General features: G+C 50.8%; 5 protein-coding genes across 5 annotated transcripts; 1 reads left to right on the top strand and 4 right to left on the bottom strand.

The window, feature by feature from the left end:
- Positions 1 to 566: 566 nt before the first annotated feature.
- PtrM4_018080 (uncharacterized protein) lies at positions 567 to 785 on the bottom strand (the record flags this gene model as incomplete). Its single annotated transcript, XM_066103308.1, has 1 exon — positions 567 to 785. One exon carries the CDS (start codon positions 783 to 785, stop codon positions 567 to 569), a length of 219 nt encoding a protein of 72 aa, XP_065965510.1.
- A 3437-nt stretch (positions 786 to 4222) lies between these two features.
- On the bottom strand, positions 4223 to 4934 carry PtrM4_018070 (Trypan-PARP multi-domain protein; the record flags this gene model as incomplete). Its single annotated transcript, XM_066103307.1, has 2 exons — positions 4223 to 4577; positions 4900 to 4934. 2 exons carry the CDS (start codon positions 4932 to 4934, stop codon positions 4223 to 4225), a joined length of 390 nt encoding a protein of 129 aa, XP_065965509.1.
- Positions 4935 to 6675: 1741 nt separating this feature from the next.
- PtrM4_018060 (DUF1168 multi-domain protein) lies at positions 6676 to 7308 on the bottom strand (the record flags this gene model as incomplete). Its single annotated transcript, XM_066103306.1, has 2 exons — positions 6676 to 6883; positions 6980 to 7308. 2 exons carry the CDS (start codon positions 7306 to 7308, stop codon positions 6676 to 6678), a joined length of 537 nt encoding a protein of 178 aa, XP_065965508.1.
- Positions 7309 to 7792: 484 nt separating this feature from the next.
- Positions 7793 to 9529, top strand: PtrM4_018050 (phosphoglycerate mutase family protein; the record flags this gene model as incomplete). Its single annotated transcript, XM_001931678.2, has 3 exons — positions 7793 to 7807; positions 7859 to 8394; positions 8446 to 9529. 3 exons carry the CDS (start codon positions 7793 to 7795, stop codon positions 9527 to 9529), a joined length of 1635 nt encoding a protein of 544 aa, XP_001931713.1.
- A 1285-nt stretch (positions 9530 to 10814) lies between these two features.
- PtrM4_018040 (FabG, Dehydrogenase with different specificities (related to short-chain alcohol dehydrogenase)) lies at positions 10815 to 11949 on the bottom strand (the record flags this gene model as incomplete). The annotated part of the gene is made up of 3 exons (XM_001931676.2): positions 10815 to 11015; positions 11083 to 11548; positions 11600 to 11949. 3 exons carry the CDS (start codon positions 11947 to 11949, stop codon positions 10815 to 10817), a joined length of 1017 nt encoding a protein of 338 aa, XP_001931711.1.
- Between the last annotated feature and the right edge of the window lie 474 nt (positions 11950 to 12423).

The following is a 12423-nucleotide window of genomic DNA, read 5'->3' as shown; positions in this document are numbered from 1 at the left end:
AACATAACTATTGACTGTTTCCCACTCTATACAAGACGCGATTCCACCTTCCCCACATCGTTGTTGCCAAGATACTCGTTTCCATGAATGTACCGGTAAGCGCCGTCCTTGGCTTCTCGACCGCGGCGGCCGTCTTAGTAGAAACCAAATTTCAGTATTACAAGATACCTTGTTCCACCAATTCAGAGCTAGTAAGATCTTGTCGCTTTGCTTCCTGAGTCCTCCGGTCTGTAAGGGGCAGTTGATTCTCTATGTAAGCCCTTAAAAGCTCCTGTCATTCCTGGCCTCGTCCGAAAGCTACAACAGTCGTTACCTTTTTTTTCTTCTCCCTCTTATTTGAAGCCTCTCAACGGCTGTCTCTTGACCCTCTCGGGTATACCACAACGATGAAGATCCTTTTTGGAACTGTTACTTTCCTCGCCCTTTTCCAGATGGGTGCTTGCATTCAGTCTCTTCAACGCCGCGACAGCGTTGATACTCGCGACGCCTCTCCGCAGCGCTCTGTAGGTCGACGAGACGACGAGAACGGCCCGAACTAGTATCATCAACACCTCCATGAATGTCGCTCAGGCACATGGTCCCCACCAAACTGTGCACCGCTTAGCCAATACAAGGCGGCAAGTCATATGGGCATCGACACTTGCTGAAGGAGCTTGGAAAGTGGGCGTGTACCATTCGGGATGAGGAACTGTTATCTCTATTTTTAGTTTGTTTGGATCTACTGGGATGGATAATAATGGGGCTGTACTTTCTGTCAACTTGAGTCGTGACTGGATCTTTGTCATGGCGGCTTCCAACACAACTCAAAGTGGTGTTGGACAGGTTATTGATCAACAAAAACCTTTCGGTATTTTATGTGTTTCGCCATTGTCGCGAAAGTTCAAGCTTGGTGGTGATGTCCGATTTTACGAACCACGCTGAGGCCGCCTGCGACTTGATGGCAAGGCTGTTCTGTCCGGGAACATAGATACCCTGTCCTCATGTGGTCATGCTCACCAGATACCTGGTCGCTGGCACACCCTGGTACGTAGATGCCAGTGTTGATGTGTCCTATCGGTTGTCCTGCAAACCCGAACCAATAGTCTGGAGTAAGCCTTCTGTCCGTGAGCGAAGTGAGATGGTAGATGTAAGATGATCGGGCCCGTGGGTCATAGCGTGGGCGTTTGTGCCAAGTTCCCAAAGCGAAGGTGTGTAGTCTGCGTACCATAGGCATATGTATGATAGAGACTCGATACTATTTCACTACTAGAATCAACACACACCGCACGACAAGGCTACGAAGATCTTGGGGGTTACGCAAAGAAGAAACGAGAGACGGTCATTACCCCTTACCGGCGCTGTAAGATGGCCAGGCCAGCTCGTGATTGAACTTGGCTGTGGAAGTCACGTCGCATAGCGGTATCATCTCGGACGATGACAAGACCTGCAGCGAATCTCACATCTAAGATTTTGCCCCTGGGAATACCGGTAGTTACGGGGCCGTTGCAGGGTTCGTAAGCTCTGGGTGTTGTGAAAGTGTCGTATTAGCCAGGCAGTAAGTTACCCGGGGAGGCGGTAGAACCTCCGTGCGCACTTGCCTAACTCGGCTAGGTCAGTTACGTTAGTTAAGTTACTCGGCAAATTGGGCTTGGGAACGTCGATCTTTCCGGAATGGGTACGTCCAGAAGTCAGCACACTGTCGCTTTCGGCCACATACGCATGTATGGGACTTGAAGATGATGTGAGAAAGAAGGGAGGTATGTCTTTGCTCAGCCACGTACGGATCTGGAAGCAATGTGGCCGCCCGTTCTTTGATCACCCAGCGCGCCCATGTCCAACATGATTCACGCGCAATGCTTCCCGGTAGATGTATCCGATGACAGAGGCATGGGTCGTTTTGAAGACCCATCTAGACCTTGAGTACGACCAAGATTTGTTTGATTATACTTGGGGTCGATCTGGTTGTGAAGAAGGGCGCCAAATGTCGGTGTGCCATATGCGCTTCAATGTCAACGAGCTTGCTCACTGCACGACGGATACTGTTGGTGCGAAAGCATGCGTCAGGTTTTCAAAGTATCAGGATCGCATTCGCAATAAGAGCATCATGTCGACCATCAATTATGGCTCCCGAGTCGTCGCCAGAGTTCCTTCCCAACCAAAATGCCCGTCTACCTAGTCGGACCACAGCGAGCGAGTTTACGGCCATGTATGTTGTACTCACCTGTAAACCTTATGCTTCCGTATTCGTGACAGTTTTCAGGCCCGAAACGCCGTTGAGATCCCTGTTCCCGAAGTTCTGACCTGGGGCTCCAGGGCCGATGAGAATCCGGTCGCTGCGGAACTGGAGGAAGTCCCGGGAATCGAGCTGGAACGGCCCTGGCCGAGCATGAACATACAAGAGTAGTTAGCTATTTTCGAATCCAGTGCTGCTTTCCAAGAAGCCTAGACGTCAAAATCTTTCACTGAATATAGAAATCTGAATTTCTTGAAAGATCAGGAGAACACGCCCATTGACCAGACGCTCACGAGCTACATCGGCACAAATAGCAGTCATATTACACACGACGTTTCGCCGTCGGACCGTCAACTGAACATGACATGTCTGACAGATGAGTGACAGATGAGTGACAGATGTGTGACAGTGGGGAAGCAGCGATCGGCTGTTGGTAGAGGACCGTGTGAGTCCGCTTTGGGGGACGTGGTTTTCCCAACTGACAAAGACAAGGGGACCCTGTGGGGCCCAGAAACCCACATGCCAAGAGCGATGACTTCTGAGTCTATTTCCAGCCCGAACTGATCTCAAAGTGAGCATGCAGGCTGGGGGAAATACTACTGAGTCTATTTAAGAGCATGAAACTCGGCGCAGTGCACTGCTACGTCGACCTGACAAAATTCTCACTACTGTACATGCAGATCGCAACATCTCGTCAGCGCTCCTTTGGAATGATGACTTGCATGTTTCCAATATCTTCGTCGATACCGCTAAGCTTACCACAGTCTTCGGCCTCATAGATTAGCAGGCAACAGAAATTTCCCCGCTGTACCTACTTTTACGCCCACCAACCACCCATAATTGGTCTAGAGCGACCACAGCCTCACAATGACTTGCAAAAACTTGAATTGTCCAATGTCTAGCACGCCGAGGCTCTGTATCTACACCGATCACTGAATAACACTCTGACGCATTGGCAACACTCGCGGCTTTACCCGGCGCTCAAAGTCCAACATACTGTATGCAAAAGTACCGCATGTACCTACTTACTCAGTTCTAACGTCAACATGTAATCTCCTTATCGACAGTGAGGCCTAGTATCATATGCTGACGGCCGAGCTAGAGGCGATTTGGAATGACTTCTCCGGCAGACATGGTTTGGCTGATGCATTCGCGTTTCCAGAAGAAGGAGCTCGAGGAGCCCGAGACTGACATGGAGGGTGTATTATAGGGTATGGATACGATGTGGTCGGCATGACAGAGCGTAGGAGAGCTGTCAATGCATCGCTGGACATGGCAGAGCGTAGTAGAGCTGTTTTTTTTAGGACGCTGGATACGGCAGAGCTTAGGAGAATAATTTCCATAGTAGGGCACTGTTAACACTATGATCGTTTCGGATCATCGCATGCGGGATAACGATGAATCAGTCTCTCAACATACTCATTATAACGACATGAGTTTTTCAAATTTCTAAAGTGCGTCATTGGAGGCACTGTTAAATTAAAGGATTACGAAGAAGCACACCGGGTCAGAGTCCGCAACAATCAAGCGATAGGCAGATTGATTACCGGATTAGGCCTCGAAAGATCACTATCTGGTCCGTGACAGACCTAATCAGGTAATCAATCTGCCTATCGCTTGATTGTTGCGGACTCTGCACCGGGTACGGTTTCACAGATAAAGGACACGGTCATTTGCAACATGTTGAGGTTTAAATAGATGTGTTTTGTGTAAGTTATACCAAAGTCATGTCCTGTCATCGTTTGGCCTTTGTTTAGAAAAGCCGTGGTTTTGGGCTTCATCTTAATCCGGTCAACGATACCATAGTCCAAACAATAAAATCATGTTGTAAAGGCACAGAACAAATCGTATTTCAAAGTCTGCTTTGTATTCCCGACTATGAACCGTATAAAAGACACGACGCCTCATTATATATAATAGATCAAAGACAATTCCACCGCCCCCTAAACAGCGACTATCTAGATTGCAAATTTCTTCATCTTATAGCGTACATGGTGCTCGTGTGACAAGTTAACTGTGCATGAACCGACTCAGAAAAGCGACAAACGGTTGGTTGGAATGATCATTCTTTGCGCCAAGTGACCATTGAATGCTGTCGCCTTGTGAATTTCCTGGTTCACTTTCTTTGACGAGGTGGTAGTGGACGAGGTTCGCCCTCTGGACGAGGTACTGGGCGAGGTTCGCCCTCTGGCCGAGGTACTGGGCGAGGTTCGCCCTCTGGCCGAGGTACTGGGCGAGGTTCGCCCTCTGGCCGAGGTACTGGACGAGGTTCGCCCTCTGGCCGAGGTACTGGACGAGGTTCGCCCTCTGGCCGAGGTACTGGACGAGGTTCGCCCTCTGGACGAGGTACTGGACGAGGTTCGCCCTCTGGACGAGGTGGTGGTGGTGGTGGAGTTTCGCCGTTTGGAGGAGGTGGTGGTGGGCCTCCAGTCTTTCCTTTGCCTTTGCCGCCCTTACCAGGACGAGGACCAGGATCGGGACCAGGACGAGGATCAGTGTTGGGGTCGGGACGAGGAACAGGTTCAGGACGAGGAACAGGTTCAGGACGGGGAACAGGTTCAGGACGAGGAACAGGAGCAGGAACAGGTTCAGGACGAGGAGCAGGTGCCTGACGTGAAATCATGGGGCCTGCCATGGCACTATCTGATGTTAGTCATTTTCTCATAGGCTTCCTATAAAGCGCTTACGTGGCAGCCATAAAGGCAATAAGAGTGAACCTCATGATGGAAGAGGATTGGAGTTGGTGAAAGAGGTTGATTGTTCCGTAGAAGATGTGAGTGAAGCTTGTCGATGCTGATGTGGATTTACAGTCCGGACACGACCTTGTCTTATACTTGTTCCTCCCATGAAGTCAAGCCTCGAATATTACAAGTACGTTGCGACTCGGCAGCCATCGACGTCAGTATGTTACCTCTTCCTGGAATATGACCGAGATCAAGGCCGTGCTGATGAAGCTCAATCTCACCTGTGACAAGCCGCAACGCAATCGTCTGTCGTTTCACAAGGTCTAGATGGTATACAATTCATCTGCCCGGGCTTAGCCGCTGACGTGGTAGAGGTACCAAGAACTTTGACGTTCACTGTGACGGGCTCGGCTGAAACGAACTATACCCAATGATTGTAGATGGGGAGAGTTTGCGGCCTGCGGCCACTGACGATGAATTTCAAAGTAAAATGGCGTGAGCGGCACATGTCGTCGCAAAATAACGCCGATACCCAATGATCAATGCAAACCCAAAGTAGGACGACGTAGGGCCCAAGAAGCATATACAAGCACGGTGTTCAGTCGGCGCCCCAGGAATCCGGTACTAGACTTATTAAAGCACATATGGCAAGGATGCTTAGAGGGACTTTTGCGCGGGGAACATGTATTGTACATGAAACACGGGAGCCCAAGGTGGTACCTTGGTTCTAACGGCACATTCCACACTCAGTACCGTCGTCATAGGTGGCGAAACGAGAAGATACGTAGAAGGCGTTGTAAGAGCATAATGTAGTCTCCACTTGGAAACAAGGCGGGCGAATATCAGTATGTTCAACAAGCCATGTTGGTAGCAAAGGCCGAAACCAGAGTATCTCGACATTCAACAGGAAGCCGCGGGGTGCAGACGGACCACCGGGGCCAAGGACGGCAACATTCTTCTGCGTACGTACTACCGACATGTGGCGATTGTACAGTAGCTGGGCAGCAGTCAAGAATGGTTACAAGGCCGACGGTGTTGAGCTTATTTGACTGTATGCAGGCGCACGTGTGCGTGTGCAAGTCCAAGCTGAGCCGGTGAGATGCGGCATCGTGAAGGTTGTGGTTGAGCGGAGTGGTCAATAGACACCAAGCCGCGTACTTTGCCAAGGCGCACCTGCGTAATTCTCCCGAAGATCTAGACGGTTTTGCTTCGCTGATCTTGACAGAGTTGGCCATTTCTTGACGCACGGCCGAGTGACATACTAACTAGTGTACAAAGAGACGACTGTAGTCACGAAACACGCCGATTAAGTGCTTACCCAGGCTGTCGAGTATTTCATGACACTCAGGTGGTTGGCTGTTTCTGGACGCGGAATGAGGCGGCAACAGATGGCGGATCGAGGATGTGTGCGGATGCGTGGACGGTGACGACGTTGCCAAGCAATTTTGCCAGATCTGCCAAGCATAACCGGGAGGAAGGCGCGACTCCCAAGGTAACATAGCAAAGTCAGCGTGAAATTGCAAAGGAAGGTTTTGTCAGTTTGGTTCATTCTCGGTCCTTCATGACGTGAATGTATCGGGTGAGATGAATTCAGGACGCAGCGCAAGGTTTCGTTGGGCAGCGTTATTGCTGACGGTGAGCAGAGTATTAGACATGATGGTACGTTTTGAAAGCGGCAGATGTTTGTGGGGAGATGCTCATCAGCTCTTGATGAAGCTTAGTAGTATTAGCATTACTGAATATATCCTTGGCCAATGGCAACATGTGTTCAGCCATGGTTCAGTCATCGTCTTCGATGATCAGCCCAATCTCGTCCACGTTCTGGACCTGTCCGCCTTGGTCGTTCGCGTCGTGCTGCGCGTCTCCGTCTTGGCCCGTCTTTGGCGCATTTGAGTTGGGCGTAAGCTTCTTCTTCGTCGTCTCTTCCTCGGCCGCAGGCGTCCCATCCGTCTCACTCCCCGCTTCACGCTTCCCTCCCTTTTTGGCCCTTTCCTTCCTCAGTCGCGCCTTCTCTCGCTTTAGCCGATTCTTCTCAGTCTTCTCCTTGTCCTTCTTCTCCAGCTCTTCCTTGTGCTTTGCAAACTGCTTGGCGTCCTCTTCCTTTTGCACCTCCTCGTCCATGAGCCTCAGCCTCTCATACTCGCGCCGCCGACTTGCTTTGTAGACATGGAATTCGCCGCTTCCCGCACCTGCGCTGGATCCTTGGACATTTGCGACAATCTCTGGAGGGAGAGAACTGTTCTTGGAGAGTGCGCCAGTGCTGGGTATGTGGATGTCGCGGTCGGGTTTTGCGAAAAGGGCTTCAACCTGTGAGGCTTGCGCTGACTGCGGGGTGAGGGCTCGCTTCTTGGTTGGTCGCCTGGAGCGTGGGTCTGCAGAGGTAGGTATGGATTCGGGAATGGGTTCCGACATTGTGGTGCGGATGTTGTGCGGTGCAGACTCGGTCGCGAAAGTGGGTTGAGGCGCGCCGCAGAGTTGGGTTGAGTCGCGCAGTAGCAAGCAGTCAGGTGATGGGATGGATGTCGGAGAATTAGTCTAACTCCACACGAGAATGCGAACCTTGGAATCACGTGGTTGGGTAAGTCTGAAAAAGTGAGTGTCGCATATACAAAGTAGGTACATACTTAGGTACCGGTAGAAGAAGATTCGGGCGCAGGGGCGGAGATGACGCGCTAGCAAGTGCCCGCAGAGCCGACCTGATGCTAGGGCTAGAACTACCACTCCCTAGCCATGGTTGGGCTTGCAGCTACACTTGAAACGCGGTGAAAAGGCAGTTTCGCTGCCATACGTATGTCCTTCGCTTCTGCCTCGGATTTGTCAATATTCCTCAACTGCAGCAAAAAATATATAGACACAAAGCTCCCGTTCCTACCATATCCTGACATCGCATCTCAACATGGGGAAACCCCGCGTAGGTCCACTTTGGGCCTATCGCACATGACAATGACTGACGACCATGTAGATGATCATATTGATTCGCCATGCGCAGTCAGAGGGCAACAAGAACCGCGACATTCACCAGTTCATACCAGACCATCGGGTAAAGCTCACTCAACATGGCTGGACCCAGGCCGAAGAGGCAGGACGACAGTTGCGCTCTTTACTCAAGCCAGACGATACCCTCCAGTTCTTCACCTCGCCATACCGTCGCACACGCGAGACGACCGAGGGCATCTTGCGCACACTCACCGCCGACGACCCCACGCCGTCTCCCTTTCCCCGCAATAAGATTACCGTGTTTGAAGAGCCGCGACTGCGAGAACAGGACTTTGGCAACTTCCAGCCATGCTCGGCAGAGATGGAGCGCATGTGGCAGGAGCGAGCAGACTATGGTCACTTCTTTTACCGCATACCCGACGGCGAGAGTGCAGCAGATGCCTACGATCGAGTGAGTGGCTTCAATGAGAGCTTGTGGCGATCCTTTGGCGACGACAACTTCCCGAGTGTGTGCGTCTTGGTTACTCATGGCCTGATGTCGAGGGTGTTCCTCATGAAATGGTGAGTCTTTTGTCGTCTGTATCCCAGCGCAGACATACTAATACCTCAAAGGTACCACTGGTCTGTCGAGTACTTTGAAGATCTCCGCAACGTCAACCACTGCGAATTCATCATCATGAAGCGGAGCGAGAACAACGGCCGATACATCCTGCAGAACGAGCTTCGGACGTGGTCAGAACTGAGGAAACGCGCTGCAAAGGAAAAGGAAGACACTAAGAGTGCTACCACGACCACGCCGAGCAGACAAACACCACTGAGTGCTGGAGGTCAAACAGGAGCCACTTCCTCGCCCACCATTCCCATACGTCGTTGGGGAGGCTGTGTGAATGGTTGCAACCACGACAAGATAAACTACCCCCGCCGTCCGATGCGCAAGAACACAATGGAGTACCTTGGAAGCAACCAGCAGTTACCTCCACCCGCTGTCGCTCACATGGAAACACTAGGCAGCGAACAGGAAGATCATCCCGTTGCATCCCAAGAGGCTGACCACGCTCCCATCATCAACGAACCCTCGCCCGCGAAGCTGTCGCGCAAGCAGAGTACCAAGGGCAACCCCATTCCAGCAATGCCACCGACCCCAGCATCACCGAATGACGCCTCCAATGACGCCACAAGTAGCGAGGAAGACCAAGCAACCACCTCCGTGACCCGGTCGAATAACCACGCCCAGCCAAGAACGGCTGCCGTGTTGCGTCATCTACAACCGCCCCACAGCATTGCTGGTGAGGGCTTCTCCGACGATTCCGACTACTTCCCGGGTATGCAACACCTCCACCACAACACCAACCACCGCAAGTTCCTCCGCGCAAGCTCAACCCAACGCAAACATTCAAAGGACCGCAAGCTGCAGCGAAAACAAGCCGAGCAGGGTTGGATCGAAGAATCAGGCATGGGAAATGGCGCAAAGACCGATCGCCTCGGTGACGGCGATGCAACCAGCGACGATGCTGCCTTTGCGAAAGAAAAGGAAGGAGAGCCCATTTTACAAGAAGCGCTCAAAGGCAACATGGTTGTTGAGAAGAGCGAAGACAGGGATGTGAGCGATGATGCTGATGCCGAGAAGAAGATTGGTGAGACGGAGATTGATAGGATGCAGGATGCGGAGAGAAAGGGCTTTGGTGAGGTTTATTAGATGTTGGTTAGAAATGGGTTAGAATATGGTATAGACATGAAGATATGATGTTGTATTACGAGATGACTGTTCGTCTTGTTTCATCTGACGTTCGTCTAACGCCAGGTAATCGTTCCATTCCAGCTTGTTACTGCCTCGCCCATGAATCCATTGGTGTGCTCATCGCGACGTTTATTTCAACACGGGATCGGGCATAAGATGACAAGTCCTGTATATACATGTAACGTCTCGTGTCTAAAGCCTAGATGGGGGTGGCAGGCGCCGAGTCGACGGCATATCTAATTCAAGGCGAGACTTTGGCGGTGCAAGTCGGGTCATATTAGATGGTTCCAAAGTTCCAAAGAGGGTTGTATCTTGCACTACCATGGTATTGGTCGGTTGTACATGGACATCGTGGAACCACCTGATTAGGGCAAGTTGAATACTACGTAGATATGTCAGACGACGATGTGAGCAGAAAGCGGAAACATGATCGTAAGTGGGGAAAAGCAAATCAACCACATCTCTGGTCGTAGTTATTCTTAACACGAGAAGAGTGTTATCATCTAAGGAATGACATATCGCTCTAAAGCTACACAAGTTACAAACACTCTCAATAATAGCAATCCTATACTTACGAAAAATTTCACTCTATACTGTTCAAACAACGATAAAACCCCTTTTGCTCAAAGTACAAGATGAGCAGAGGACAAGAAGGTAAAGTCGGGAGATATCAATCCATCCCCTTCCTTCCTTCCATCCCACCTCACCTACCCTCACCCTCCCCAGCACAAAAAAAAGAGCAAAAAAATAACTTATTGACCTAACCAGGGGTCGCTATACAATGTTAGTAAACTGATTCGAAGGACCGATTCATCAAGTGGTGAAACTTACAACCTGGAATCTCTTGATTTCGACGGTAATCGTAGTCAAGCGCCTTGCCATTGGGCCATTAGGCCGTCTTGTTTGATTTGATGGATGTTTGCGTATTATTAAACTAGTTATCCATTGTTGATAATTGCATGTCAGTTGCGCGATGATTTTTTTGGGCTGGTTCGGGGTTATCAGGTTTGGATAGGGTGGTCGTGTAGCGTGGAAGAGATTTTGCGGTGGGGGTGTTCGGAGGGGTTCGGCCAAGTGGGGCAGGGGACGTGATGTTGAAGTCTCATGGTAAGGATTTCGACACAAACTTGCATGCGACTGGAAAATCGGATTAATAATCTTGTGTATTTCGGTATTATTATATTTTTCTTGCTACTTAATCATGGATAATGATACCCGTGAGGCTGCTCGCTGGGTACTACGCTCAAGCCCGCGCTGCAGGCTGCGAAAGCGTGCTTCCACCATCTGGATACAAGACCTGCTCGTTGTAGAAGACGCCACCTGGTCCAGCCAGCATAAGCACTGTTGCAGCCATGTCGGTGTCGGCTCCAGGCCGACCGGCAGGGTTAGACATGCCCGACTCGATGCGGCTCTTGTTGTCTTCGTCGGAACCACCAGTAGTCATCTGATTTAGTCAGCTCGACGTCTCTTCACGCGGTACGATGGAGATCAAATAAAGCAACAGTACGCACCTCACTAGGGAAGACACCAGGAGCAATGGTGTTGACGCGAACCTTGGTGCTGGTAAAGGTAGTCGCCAACATACGACTCAAGTGCGTCGCCGCCGCTTTGCTTGAAGCATACGCAAACTGTCCGTTGCTGCTACCCTTCATGTAGCCAGAGATGCTGCTCACGTTGATGACCTGGGAGCTGTATCCTGGAGTCACATTACCGCCCTTAGCCAGAAGCGGTAAGAAGGTCATGGACATCCAGTAGATGCTTCCGACGTTGGTCTTCATGGTGTCAGCCCACTGCATAGGCTCCGACTTGAGGAAGTGGTCGGAAATGGCTTGTGGGTTTTCCATGTTGGGCTGGCCATTTGTGGAAAACTTGGTGTTGTCGTCGCGCGCGATACCAGCATTGTTGACGAGGATTTGGATTCCCTTGGGCTCTTTTTGGCACATGTCGTCGTAGAGACGCTTTACGTCGTCCTTTTCGCTGATGGTTATCAGCATTCGGCTCATGGTGTTGCACATGGGCTTGACTTACCTAACATCTGCTACGAGGGGAATGATTTGGCCTGGGCCGCCGTTGTAGAGCTCTTCAGTCTTCTTCAAGACCTCCTCGCGTCTTGATGTAATGTACACCTTTGCGCCGTTTGCAACCAGCGCTTGTGTGATCATCAGACCAATACCGGTACCTCCACCGGTGACAAGAGCTGTGACGTGGGAAACATCGAAGAGCTTGGAGCCCTTCAGGTCCTCGTTGCTAGCCTTTCCGTTGCCCATACTTCTGACGATTTGGTATGAAGTCCTAGAGACGAATCGATTTGTTCGTAAGAGTGCTGGTAAGATTGATTTGGCCGTTGTTGGAAGCGTTCGCGAGAAGAGTCGGAGCATGGTTGCAATGTGATTGTATTGGTTGCCCCCCTTTATGTTACTTGAGGTCGAAATAACGATGTCATAGTTTATATGCGAACATGATGACGTTGAGACAGTGCATAAGTACTCCGCCAAGCTAGACATGTGGCTTGAAAGTGTGCGGCTGGGTGGAGAACGGCTATAGATACGTCAGTACCCGCATTTTTAATGAGCATCCCGCGATCTTTCGGTGTTGCTCAATCTGACTATGCCTGGATACTTGCCATGTACGATACATATCACAAACTGCGCGAGATGTCGCTATTTCCTTCAACACAGTGTGAGGGGCGCCTATCATCCATGCTCAGCAGCAGGATTGCACCTTAAACAACAGCTTTGTGTAGCTTTAGGTAGTCAGTCAGGTACTTACCTCAGCCCCTTGATACTCGATACGAAAGTAGTCGGGCCTGGTCCTTCCCGTCGTGCACGGACTACACCCATCGTTCAGAATTA

This window comes from Pyrenophora tritici-repentis, chromosome 1 (assembly GCF_003171515.1).
Source record: "Pyrenophora tritici-repentis strain M4 chromosome 1, whole genome shotgun sequence".
NCBI lineage: Eukaryota > Fungi > Ascomycota > Dothideomycetes > Pleosporales > Pleosporaceae > Pyrenophora > Pyrenophora tritici-repentis.
This window is presented reverse-complemented; position numbering and strand designations above follow the sequence as displayed.